Source organism: Microtus pennsylvanicus, chromosome 18, assembly GCF_037038515.1.
Source record: "Microtus pennsylvanicus isolate mMicPen1 chromosome 18, mMicPen1.hap1, whole genome shotgun sequence".
In the NCBI taxonomy this organism is placed as follows: Eukaryota; Metazoa; Chordata; class Mammalia; order Rodentia; family Cricetidae; genus Microtus; species Microtus pennsylvanicus.
This window is the reverse complement of record NC_134596.1, coordinates 30,488,568-30,501,336: the sequence shown is the minus strand read 5'-3', so window position 1 is coordinate 30,501,336 and position 12,769 is coordinate 30,488,568. Positions and strand designations below refer to the sequence as shown.

The window sequence follows — 12,769 nt, the reverse complement described above, 5'->3', positions numbered from 1 at the left end:
GAGCAAGTCATTTTCCCTACTTCTTTTAGGAGGAGTGTGGATGCAAGCAGAGTTGATAGATCTGTCCTTAAAGTACAGATGAACTTCTCCAAGCTGACATTTTGTGTGGATATCCAAAGCCGACCAAGTGGCTCTCCACCCAGCCAACTCATTTATCTTCCCATTCCACTGCCAAGTGCAGACTCCTTCCTGGACCCTTGCTGGACCCTTCAAGAGGAGTGAATCTCTTCACCTTGCTATCCCAAGGTATCACATGCAGAAGCTGCACAACTCATGACCAATCACAAAGGTCCACAGAATTATAACTGTCTGCACATATGACTGGACAACTAACTTCTCAATCTTCGGGAGATGGAGGCTAGCTTTCTGTTTTCAGCACACAACCAAACAGATGAATGTCTAATGTGAGCATATTATTGTTCCATGCAAAAGAGCTATAGAAACTTAAATCCATTATGCCTTTCTCTCTGGAAAATCAAGAGACTAACATAGTAAATAAAAGCATCTGTGTGATTTACCTTGGACTAATCTAACATTTTATTTGTTCTAGAAGCCAATTCTCCTCTCTCTCTCTAGACACTCAATGTGACATGAGGTCTTGTCAAACCTCTTAGGACATTTCCCCTCTTTTCTCCTTTTCCTGTTGTCTTCATGTTTTCCAAGAAGCCACTTGCCTCTAGAGGCCTTTCCTGATGTTTGGCTGTCTTGCTTCAATGATTTAAAACATTATTTCTCTCAAAAAGGTACCCAGGTTCTTTACTGGATCAGACCCATCAGACCCATTTCTAATGTGTCATTTCAACTTCACCTCTAATTCCTAGAAACATGCTCGCTCTTTAATTTGCATAAATCATAAACATTTTCTCTCTCTCTTTTTAAAAAGTGCTTATTTTTGTCAGATTTGGAGAATCTCATACATTGTCGTTGGAGAGTAGTAGTTCTTTTTCACCAGCTCCTGCCAGATCCACCCTCCCCACTCTATTCTCCCCCAGCTCTTCATCATCGTTATTTCTAGAACACCCATCAAGTGCAATTAGTGCTGCCCGTATTCTTGGGTATGTGGCCATACTCTGGAGTCTGTCAGACCTACCAGGAGCCACAACTTTAAAGGATACTAACTCTCCGTGCCCACCTCCCCACTCCATGCTGGATTTTGCCTGATTTGAGCTGGCAAAGCTCTTCATCCATGCTGCCACACTGCTGTGAGCTCATATGTATATCTGCCCTAGTGTATCTTTGTTTGTTTGTTTTGAGACAGGGTTTCTATTTGTAGCCCTGGCTATCCTGGAACTCACTCTGTAAACCAGGCTAACCTCTCAGAGATCCGCCTACCTCTGCCTCCCGAGTGCTGGGATTAAAGGTGTGAGCCACCACCATGCAACTGACCCTCTTGTGTCTTAATCACTTATTACACCCATAGATCAGTGGATCTCTCCAACCTCATTAGAGAAACATCTTTTAGTATTATATGATGATTAACACAGACATCCACAACTGGTCAAGGCCAGGGAGTGCCTATGGAGGGTCCACCCTAAAAGAGAACCCTATAGCACACCTCCACCCCACAAGGCTCGGGGATCATTGTGGGAGAAGGGGCAGAAAGACTTAAGAGCCGGAGATGGTGGATTACTACACCAAAACGGTGTTTTCAAGCTACAACTAGGGTTTTTTTTTCAACTTCTAGATGCTCTGGTTCATACTTGTGTTTATTTGACGGTCTCCTCTTGGCCGTCAGGCCCAGCTGTGTTCTAAGCTCTTGCTTGCTCAGCATCTACTGTCTTCAAGGAGGGTTAAGTATTACAGGGACAACAATGACCTCCTCCCTGATAGCTTTGGCATTTGCACCCGCCCCATGTACTACAGTCCATACTAGTAATCATCTTGACCTGCACTGATACCTGTGTCCACAATCCCATTGTCCTCTCTGCTAGAACTCTTTGGACGTAGGGACTATGTTCACATACATTATTTATTTACACATTTGTTTGTTCTCTATGTGTGATATGTATGTGTGCATGCCACATTTGCGTGTGTTAAGGTGCATATGTGTACACGTATATTTAGAGGAGAAAAGTTCACATGGAGTATTGTCCTTAATCATTTTCCATTTCATTTGCTGAGGCAGGTTCTCTTATGAAACCCAGAGCTCACTTATTCTGGCTAATCTAGCTGTCCAGCTTGCCTCAGGATCATCTCTCTCCTTCCCAAGTGCTGGGGTTGCAGGTGGTCATTAGGACTGCCTGACTTTTTAAAGTAGATTCCAGGGAATGTGAATTTTGATTCTCATGCCCGCATGGTGTGGTGGTTTGAAAGAAAATGGCCTCCACAGGCCCAAAGGGAATGGCACTGTTGAGAGATGTGGCCTACTTGGAGAAAGGCTTTGAGGTCTCAGATGCTTAAGCCACACCCCGTGTCACGGCCACTTCATGCGACCTGCAGATCCAAAAGTAGAACTCTTCAGCCACCTCTCCAGCACCATGTCTGCCTGCATGCCACCCTGCTTCTCACCATGATAATGGACTAAACCTCTAAACTGTATGCCAGTCCCAATTAAATGTTTCACCACTTTTTAAGAGTTGCTGTGGTCATGGTGTCTCTTCACAGCAATAGAAACCCTGAGACTGAAGTTAGTATAAGGGATTTTGGGCATTGATATGATAGGCCTGAGCATCCTTTTGTTGAGAGGAATGTGGACTTTGGAAGTTTGGATTAGAAAAGCAGTTGAATGCTTTAAGTGGGGCTTCATGAGCCATACTAGTAGGAGCATGGAAGAGAGTGCTGCTGAGGCTGATCTGAACTGTGGGGGCCTGGATCAAGAGGTTTCAGAGGAAAAAACTATTAATATGTAGCCTACAGGTTGTTCTTGTGATATTTTAGTGAAGAATTTTTTTATCCTTGTGTGAAAAGTTCCCCTGAGGCTAAACTGAAAAGTTTTGCATTAGCTGCATTGACAGAGGATATCTCAAGACAGTCTAGTATTGTGTGTTGTATGGTTGTTCGTGTTCACTCTTATATCATGTTGTATGGCTATTTGTGTTCATGCTTATGAAGATCTATAATGGAAAAACACAATATGAGCAAGAAAAATACAAAATATACAGTTCAAAGAGAAAAGGGGCACCAGGAAGAAGAATGGAGCTAACTCCTGTGTTCAGGAGATTAAACAGATCAGATAAAACCTGATGTTAAACGCAATAAAGGGAGTGGTGACTCAGGGAAAGATCCTACCCAACTATGCTTTCAACTTGTGACAGGGAATTAAAGAAAATCTTAGAGCAGGATGTAAGTACTACACACTTTTAATCCCAGCACTTGTGAGAGCTGGGGGACTCTCTAGAGTCTAAGGTCAGTTTGGTCTACAGAATGAGTTCCAGGACAATCAAGTTTAGGTAGTGAGGGAAATCATCAAAACCAGAAAGCTGGTGAAAATGTAATTGCGTGAGAGGGTCATTTTCCAGCCCCAGGAAGCAGCAGGACTTGGCAGCCGGTCCTCTGCTTCTGGCTTTGGAGTCAAGGATAGAAGAAAAGGGTTATGGAATCTCCCTGCATGACTAAGGAAGGCCACTGAACCCAGGCATGTGTCGGGGTGTCCCGGAATGGAGGCCTAGAGAGGTCATTGTGTGAAGCTGTGAAGGGGCAGCCTGGATTGCCTTGGAGACCCCAAGATGTTAGAGATGCCAGAGTCATGGGATACCTGCCAAGGAGAGCTGTTAACAGGGATGTAACCAGCCATGGAATATCTGCCAAGGAGAGCTGCTAACAGGAGTGGAACCAGCCCAAGAGAAAGAAGTGTGCGGCTGTCAACAAAGCTGGAAGGAATTCTGAGGAATGCTTTGACATCAAACATGGAGATAGAGAGTTTGGAGTTTGCCCAGCTGGAGTTTGGTTTTGCTTTGGTCCAGTATTTCCTCACTGGTCTCCTTTTCCTTCCCTTTAGAACATTAATGCATATCCTGTGCCATCATATGTTGGAAGTATATGATCTGTTTTTTTTTTAATTTTGATTTTACAGGTGATTATAGTTAAAAGATTTCATGAGTCTCAGAAGAGACTTTGAACTTTGGGCTTTTAAACATTGTTGAGACTGTGACAGAGTATGGGGACTTCTGAAGTTGGATTTAATTCATTTTTGCAATATGATATTGCTACAAGCCTATGGGGGTGAGGGGGTGGAATGTGGTGGTTTGAAAGAAAATGGCTCCCATAGACCCATAAGGAGTGGCATTATTAGGAGGTGGGACTTACTGGAGGAAGTGGTCACTTTGAGGCAGGCTTTGAGGTCTCAGTTCCTTAAGCTACACCCAGTGTCACTGTCACTTCCTGCTGCCTGCAGAGCCAGATGTAGAACTCTCCAGCACCACGTGTGCCTGCATGGCCCATGCTTCCCACCAGGATGACAACAGACTAAACCTCTAAACTGTAAGCCAGACCCAATGAAATGCTTTCCTTTCTAAGAGTTGCCTTGGTCATGCTCTCTCTTCACAACAATAAGATGCCTAACTAAGACACATGGCAAGTATTTTATCCACCAAGCCATCTCCTCAGACCCCTATGTACAACTTTTCTAAACCATGATCCAGTCAAGTTTCTGATACATAGCAAACAGACATGAAAATCTCAGATTCAAGAAAAGTGTCATGTTCTCAAATCTCACCTGAGACCACTCCATGGCCACCCACTTGGGGCAATCGAACAGGTTGCACGTCTGCATCACTTTGGGCTTGGGTGCGTACATGCACTTCCATTCTTCCACTTGTAGGATCTCCGCGTGCATGGATTCCTCCACACACACGAAGCTCCGTCTCTGGACGCCTCCTCCGCAGGACACCGAACACGCCGTCCAAGGATTATGTTCCCAGCTCAAAAGCAAACAAAGAAAATTACATTATTTATTTAATGTATGCTCATTTGTTTCAGGAATGCAAGGGCTTTCAGAAAGGGTGACTTTTGTAGTATTGAGTCATGGCTCTATTGAAAGAACACAAGACTCAAGTCTCCTAGGACTTTATATCCTCCTCAGTTAGCCTGCAAAGGGCCACTATGAAGATTGGGCTAATTAGAATATAGAGTCTGAAAGGGCCTTTAAATGTTTCTCAATTATAAAGAACTAATGGACCATATTACTGAAAATCATAGAATGTCAAAGTCAAAAAGCACCGAACTATTTGGTCATGGTGCTGCCGCCTGTTGTTTTCATACTTTGGAGGTAAAGGTAAGAAGATCACAAATTTGAGGCAACCTCAGCTACATAGTCTGAGGCCAGCCTGGACCACATGAGATCCTGTTTCTAACAAAATAGCAAGGAAGAAAGGAAGGAAACAAGAACAGGAAGGAGGGAAGGGACACTGGTCATCTAGCTAACAAGGAAGATTCAAGTTTCTGAGCAATGCCTCTAGTTCACTGACTCTCAACCTGGGGGTCATGACCCCTTTGGTGGTCAAACGACCCTTTCACAGGGGTCACATATCAGATATCCTCCTACATATCAGATTTTTTCATTATGATTCTTTACAGTTATTAACTAGCAATGAAAATAATTTTATGGTTAGAGTCACTGCAAAATGAGGAACTGCATTAAAGGGTCGCAACATTAGAAAGGTTGAGGACCACTGTTCTAGTTCTTTATTTTTTTTCTGATATTGTTCAAGACAAGCTGAATGTCCCTGGCAATGGATAGTAGCACTCCACATACAACTTTCCAAAGGCAGCTCGTTCCATCTCATTCTTAAATACATCTTTTTGTTTTTATCATTAAGCCTGCTGCTGTTTAACTTTATAAAAGGGAAAATAACTATTCCTTCAAAACACTTAGCATCCATCCTAAAAGGAAGGGGATCCTTGACTCACCGAGGAAGAGGTTGGAAGTGGTCATAGGGCATGATCTCTTTAAATCCATCACTGCAAAGGGAACCAGAGGGAAAGTCACTTTCTGAATCCATCCACACATGTGGTCATTCACTAACACGGGTTCCTTGTGAAAAACTCAATGAACACATTTGTTATTGACTGGCCTGTATGTGATATCCCACAAGGCAGAAGTCTTTCCAATTGAAAACCTAAACTGCCAAGGGACTCATCAGCCACTCAAACAATTCAGCTCCTAAGAGAAACACTCGCACAGGTCACCTCCAGTTGAATATAAAAATGAAAAAAGAACCAGTGGTGTATTAATTAAAGGAAAAAAAATCTCTTCATTTAGATAAGCCTATTACTTTATTTTGAAAATCACTATACTGATATATTAATGCTCCAAACACAATGTCGTGTTGGTCTTCTCTTCGGAGAACCACTCTGCTTCCAGACCGTCCTTTGAAAGGTCTCTGTTAATAGTGATGCTCGTGGAGAGTACAGAAAATGGGCATTACAGTTCAGGAAATGCAAGCCATGGACAAGGCTGCTTTTCCCACTTGCACACTGTGGCCTTGGCCAGCTAGAAGGAAGCTGGAGGATCCAGGGGATTGATACTGGGCTGATATTTTAAGATACTGTAGGGAAGCCAGGAAACTTGCCCAGACAATCCAAGTCAGCAGGTACTAAATTATGCAGCAGAACAATTTCTGCATAGCTTTTCTGCTTTGGCATGGAGACTGCTTGCTTCCTTGCACAATGCATTATTTATATGGACTTAAATGTGATCACTTCAAAAGTCAAGATGTGCTAAGGGGTGACCCAGTTTTAAGCCTAAAATAGTAAGTGGGAGCTATGTGTGACTGACAGATGGACTATGCATGGATTATCCTGGCAGATCCATATATGTATAGATCTTTGATATATGTGTTTGAAAGAATGTCCCAAAAGACTTCATTACAAAGATCTTATGGATGGATACATAATCCCATGAAAAGAGAGAGCTAGTCCAAGGAACCAGATCAGCAAACACGTCTTAGTTCCTACTAACTGGTTATAAATATAACCTGTCACCGGGACATGTTCAAAAGTCGTGAACCAGAAGCGCATCACCCAGAGAGAACCACTGTGCCCCAATCGGAGTCGACACATTTCTTTGAAACGTGTGGGCAGCGGCACTGACCTCGACGGGCACGGGTCCATGCCGCATTCCTTCAGCTTCGGTTTGGGCTTCACATTTTCTGGGTAGTAGTGGCAGTAGTGGTCAGGCACGACCCTTTTCAAGCGGATGTCCATGCATTCGGCTGAGTTGAGCTGATAACCTACGGATGAATGGGGAGCAGGGATGCAAGCTGCATCAGCTGGGCGCCTGCTTGGCAAAGGTACTGACCACGTGCTTGCCTTCCTCTCTAAGAAACCTTGCCCAGTGGTCTCTATGGAATTCAGCTCTGTGACACACAGAGGGCCAGGTGAGGATTACCAAACTTGAGTCCCAGGGCTCTTCATGGTAAGTAAGGCAGAAAGCAGTGTAACCGGAGCCCTGGAGCTGGGTGCCTTCTTCGAGGAGTCTCAGATTCTTCTGAAACGGCTGAAACCGGTGGCCAGATACAAATGCTTGAACTGACCGTGGTCTATTGATACACATTACAGATGTCCATTTTAGGGACTTTTAGGGACTGTCCAGACCTTGGTACGGTTTGGTTCTTCATGGTTCTCAGGCTATGCCTGTCTGTTCCTGATCACTGTGGTAGCCCCTCCCTCCGTCCTGTTTCCTTGTTTTACCCCTTATTCTCCTACAGCAGAGCCCATTCCCATCTTCTTCCTCTTGCCAGATACCTGTTCTGATTTATTGTTATATGTCCTTAAGTATGAAATTGTCTTGTATAACATTGTTTGGTGTGCATGCTTTGAACTCAATTGATTAATATATATATTAATATTATATATATATTATGATTAAATGTATAAACTTGATTAAGTTAGAAAATATATCTGTGTGCTGCAAGAGCAAACACAGTGCCTCAGACATGCCAAGTGAGCTCACTGCCCTTGACCTAGCCCCCCAGCGCTGATGATGTTTGAAATGTTTTGAATCTTGGTCTATTTTCCACTGAAGTCTTTTTTTCTCTACACTGTAAAGACGGCAGTGTTTTGAGAGCTGACTCTTGGGCATTTTCTTCACAACAGTCCACTGTTTGTCTCTGCTCTGTTGACTCCTCTACTCTCCTGAGGTAGCCAGGGTACCTTCAAGGTCAATCACCTTGCTGCCTGGGGAATTAGCCAGTAGAGGCAGGAACCAAGGCCATCTTCCTACTTCCTCTACCACACAGGCTTTCAAAGGGGAAGGAATGAAGACTCACTGCTGATTTTCACAAATCCAATTTGAACCATTTTTTTTTCCTTTGAGGAAAGCAAACATTCCAAGGTACTGAACATAGTAAACCTAAAAAAATAGCTCAAGGCAGGACCCTTTCCTTTTCTAAGAGCGCTGACTCTGGCTTTCCTGTCGCTACAGGTCATATCAACTATTGTTTGTTTTCTCTTTAAATAAGGTAATTTTTTTCAAAGCTAAAATGAGCTTTATAAAATAAAATAAAACACTGAAGCTAATCTCTCAATGTCTGCCAATTGGTGTAAAGGTCTAAAAATACATTTCAAGTCCTGATTGTTCAGAGGAATCTGGCTTTAAAAATCGCCGGGCAGCTTTCTACAAAACAGGGTTGGAAGTTAGCTGACCTCAGAGGACCAGGGGACCGACTGGCACGCATTACAAAAAGCAAGGTCGAAACCACAAGAATGAAAATTCAAGTGGCATCAATAAAACGCTACTCTGGGTGCCAGTGTCTGCCAGAAAGACTACACTATCAGATGGCCGTGGCAGTCTCAGAGACTTCCCAGACAATCTCGGGTGTATCGTGTGGGTAATTACAGACAAGAGCAGGCACTCCTTCCAGTACCCTCGGTGCCTCAGAGACCGACCAACTGATTTCCTTCGTTATCCAAAACCATCTCTGGCATGCCAGTCACACGCCCACATAGGTTTGATTGCTAATAGAATTAAAATTTGGCGGTGTGTTCTGTATGGGGCTGATGTATTTTTATTTCCCCCAAACAAATATGGAATAAGATTACAATTCCTTGAGTCAGAGAAAAGCCTGTGTCCTAACTGGAAACATTCTTCTAACGCGACTCGATAGAGGTCATACAGGTGTTTATAATTAGGGAGAGAATTCCTTTTCCTCTCTAATTTTATTGCAGTTTAGAGATTTACCACGAGTGAAGAAAGAAGGCAGATTGTCTTTCAGTATCCTGAACAAACGTGTGGGACAGAGCGGGCAGCCCCCGCAGCCCTCTTTGCGTTCTTCTGCCTCCCTTCCCGCTGGGGCTGATCTCACTGGGAGGTGCCCCTGTGTACACCCATGCTTCCAGAAGGATGGATCATCTTTCTGGGAGCATAAAAGTATGAAAAACAGCACTCCCAAGAATTTGATCAATGGAACTATACCGAAACCTGTTGTAAAATGTCTCCCCTAGAGTGAAGGGCTTCTCCTTGGTGTTAGAGTCCAAACAGAAGTGTGTGTCTCTCTGAAAAGCTGAGTGTGTGAGACCAGGCATAAGTAAGAAGGAGAAGCCTGTGAGAGTAAGAATTAAAAAGTCTCCCCCCCCCATCTCTTTGTGATCCATCATTTTGGGACCCGTGAGGTACCGTTGTCTTCCCTGGACCTGTGACCTACCTACCTAAGGATGTAGGACTCGACATAGTATACCGTCCGGCTCTCAGGAGCTCTCCTCAGTGTCCTTTGAATCCTGCATAGTGAGCACCAGTGTCCCTAAGACTGCGGGGGGGGGCCTTTGACTCCAGCAGACGACTTTGGGGACCGAGTACCAGGTCCGCACCTCATCCCTCAGCGTGCATCATTGCACTGTGTGACACAAAGCGCCATCAGGAAGAGAATCCCATCATCAGATGGGAAGTGGAGGCTCAAGGAGAGACAGACCAGTGGGTCTGATCCTCAATCTCCACCATAGCTCTGAGTGCACTATGCCAGGCTGCCCTTTGTGTGGTGGCTGGGACAGGATCAGAGACTGTACACACAAGGCAAATATCCTTCCTCTGACCGCATTCCCAGCCCTGATACCGGCTGCCCCTTGCTGTGAACTTGGCATGCAAACGTCAGAGAACAGGCTTGGCTCACTAAGGCCGGGGTTTATCTAGCTCAGACTCTCCATTTCTAAGAGTGTTTCTCCTGCACAGGCTTGGGGAGAGCTCAGGGATTCTGTGATTCCTTGGAGCCTCGTGCAGTCACTGATGGAAGATCTAAAGAAGCTTTTGTCACCTGTAAAACTGTCTGTCTTGGGATAGATGATGTAGCTTAGTTGGTAATGTGTTGATTCAGCATTACTAAGCCCTGGGCTTGATCCCCAGTCCTGCAAAAATTGATCATTGTGATGCCTGCCTTTAACCCAGCACTTGGTAGGTCGACGTAGAAGGACCAGAAGTTTTCACAGTCCCTAGCGACGTAGCAAGTTTGAAGGGACCCTGACCTACAAGAGAACCTGTGTCAAAAACCAAACAAGCAGACAGTGTTTCAGGTTTGACAAAATCCAGAACTTGACAGTAAACCCAGAAAAGGTTCAAGCTGGCAGGAAGTTAGTTAGTGTTGTTATTACAATTCTGTTTTCACTCCGTTTGTCTCTGTGGCTGTGTTCTGTGTGGCCAGAGACAATCACTACCTATGCCAGGAATTACGATTAAGTTATTTTTTTCTAAATATGTTTAAGTTTTAAAACACCCATTGAAAGAAAACTCCTCCAGCCACTTGGGGTGGTAACACATGCAAGGCAAAGATGGTGATGTCACTGCGGCTCTAGCCGAGAGCCAAAGGCACTGCTCTACAGAATAACCCTCAAGATGCAGAGGGCACCATGAAACCCCGGGGTGGCACAGCAGAGCCACCCTCGGAGTGCTGCCTAAGGAGCTGGAGGTGGGTCTGAGAGTTTATGTGCTGGTGCTGCTGATGCTGGAGTTTCGGAAGGATGCTGATGCTGGAGTTTCAGAAGGATGCTCTCCTGGTTACTTTTGTGTCAACTTGACACTACCTAGAGCCATCTGAAAGGAGCCAGCTGAGGAGGAGCTCAGCTGAAAAAAATGCCTCCATGAGACCAGGCTGTAGGCAAGCCTGTAGGGCATTTTCTTAATTAGTGATGATGGGGGAGGGCCCAGCACATTGTGGATGGGGACATCCCTGGGCTGGAGTTCTGGGTTATCTAAGAATGAGGAGCAAGCCAGTAAGCAGCATCCTGCATGGCCTCTGCATCAGTTCCTGCCTTCAGGTTCCTGCCCCTTTTGAGTTCCAGCCCAAGGTGCTTCCATGATGGACCCTGATGTGAAATAAACCCTTTCCTCCCCAAGTTGCTTTTAGTCATGGTATTTTATCCTAGTAATGGAAACCCCAAGACAGATGCCTTCAGGATCATCACTGAGTGTCCATCACCGTGTGACCAAACAAACTGGTTGGTACTCAGAGATATTCACTTTTCTTCTTTCATTCTACGGGCCTTGACCCATCCCTAGGCTGTTCCTATTACATTCCTAAGGACACAGGCTCCCACCGGGGTCAGGGCTACCCAGTGCTTCCCCACAAGAGAGCCAGCATCTCCTTTCAGGGGAAGCTTGAGTCCAGGAAGATCCGATCTGCATATTCATGAAACCTGACACTGCCCAAGGAGTCCTCCTCCATATGCCTAGAGTTCAGAGGAGAGAGGCCAGGACCCCCTCCCTTCCTGACTTTCACAATGGGTGTTATTCTGTACTCTTCAAGGGAAGAAATGATTTGTGGCTGGGCTGAGCTAAGAGCTAGTCTAACTCTTGACACAGATGCCTGCCCAAGATGTGTTCTTCGCACAGGGATAGAGGATGGTTCGGAGGGCACAGAAGGGCAACATAATTAGAGCCTGACCATGCCACCTGATGAAGTGGAACCCTTGCTAAGTTTCACCTCAGCCATTCATAAAACAAATACCAACAGACTTTCTCAGACTGTGAGGGATGTGACCAAGACCTCTGGGCATACAACTGGTTGGGTTGCAAGCACCCAGTATCACTGTCTGGTATACACAGGGAACCTTCCCGCATGCTTTGGGAACCCCAGTAACTTGGGGATCCTGGACTGGCACCAGTTTAGAATCCCTACTCTCTTGTTTAAAAGCTCAGTTCTGAAAGAGTCACTTTGGTGTTGACTGTAGCTGTCTCCCCATCTATTCCAGGCTATTGTGTCTCCACACCAAGCAGACCAATGTCTACCAAACCCCTTTTTATTTTCCATATGGGATTACACTTGACCCCAACCTTCTTCAAGTGTCTATCAGGACCTTGAATTTAGCACACAAGAAGCTTCCTTCTAACCCAGTCAGACAGTCCATCTCAGTCAGACATGTGCGGATCCTGACTCTCTGCCCTGGGTATCAGAATGGAGTCTGTGCCTCACCTCCTCCACAAGTCACGGTACAGGGAAAGAAGTCAGTCTGTCTCCACTGGTGGCTGATGGGCTGGTAAAAGAAGAACTGGACCACGCTGCCTTTGGCCGCAGTGTACCTGGTCTAGACAGAGAGAACCGTGATAGCATGGCACATTCCACACAGTGAGCCCCGGCTCTTCCTGTCTTTGCCCATCTTAGGCAACACCCACAAGTATCACAATGAGTTCAGCTACAGGAGGACTAGGAGGGCTTTACTGGGATATAGAAAAGATTACATAGATTTATGTTTAACAAAATAATAATAAATTCTAAAATGTAATAACGCCTGAATGGCATTTATAATAGAAAGCAAGGATGCTTTAGCATTTGAACCAGATAAAAATGGGAAAAGGAGAAAATCACAAAGACACAGCAAGTTTTAATAAATTCCATTTACACTGGTG

General features: G+C 44.9%; 1 protein-coding gene across 3 annotated transcripts in view; it reads right to left on the bottom strand.

The window, feature by feature from the left end:
• The window catches only part of Adamtsl3 (ADAMTS like 3), a 226,320-nt gene that overhangs the window by 73,845 nt on the left and 139,706 nt on the right, over positions 1-12,769 (bottom strand). For all 3 annotated transcript variants that reach the window (XM_075952699.1, XM_075952698.1, XM_075952700.1), the window contains exons 10-13: positions 12,336-12,447; positions 7,031-7,169; positions 5,848-5,898; positions 4,655-4,859 (exon numbers count right to left, since the gene is read on the bottom strand). In XM_075952699.1, the coding sequence (XP_075808814.1) occupies positions 4,655-4,859; positions 5,848-5,898; positions 7,031-7,169; positions 12,336-12,447 (507 nt within the window). The remainder of the gene's footprint in view (positions 1-4,654; positions 4,860-5,847; positions 5,899-7,030; positions 7,170-12,335; positions 12,448-12,769) is intronic.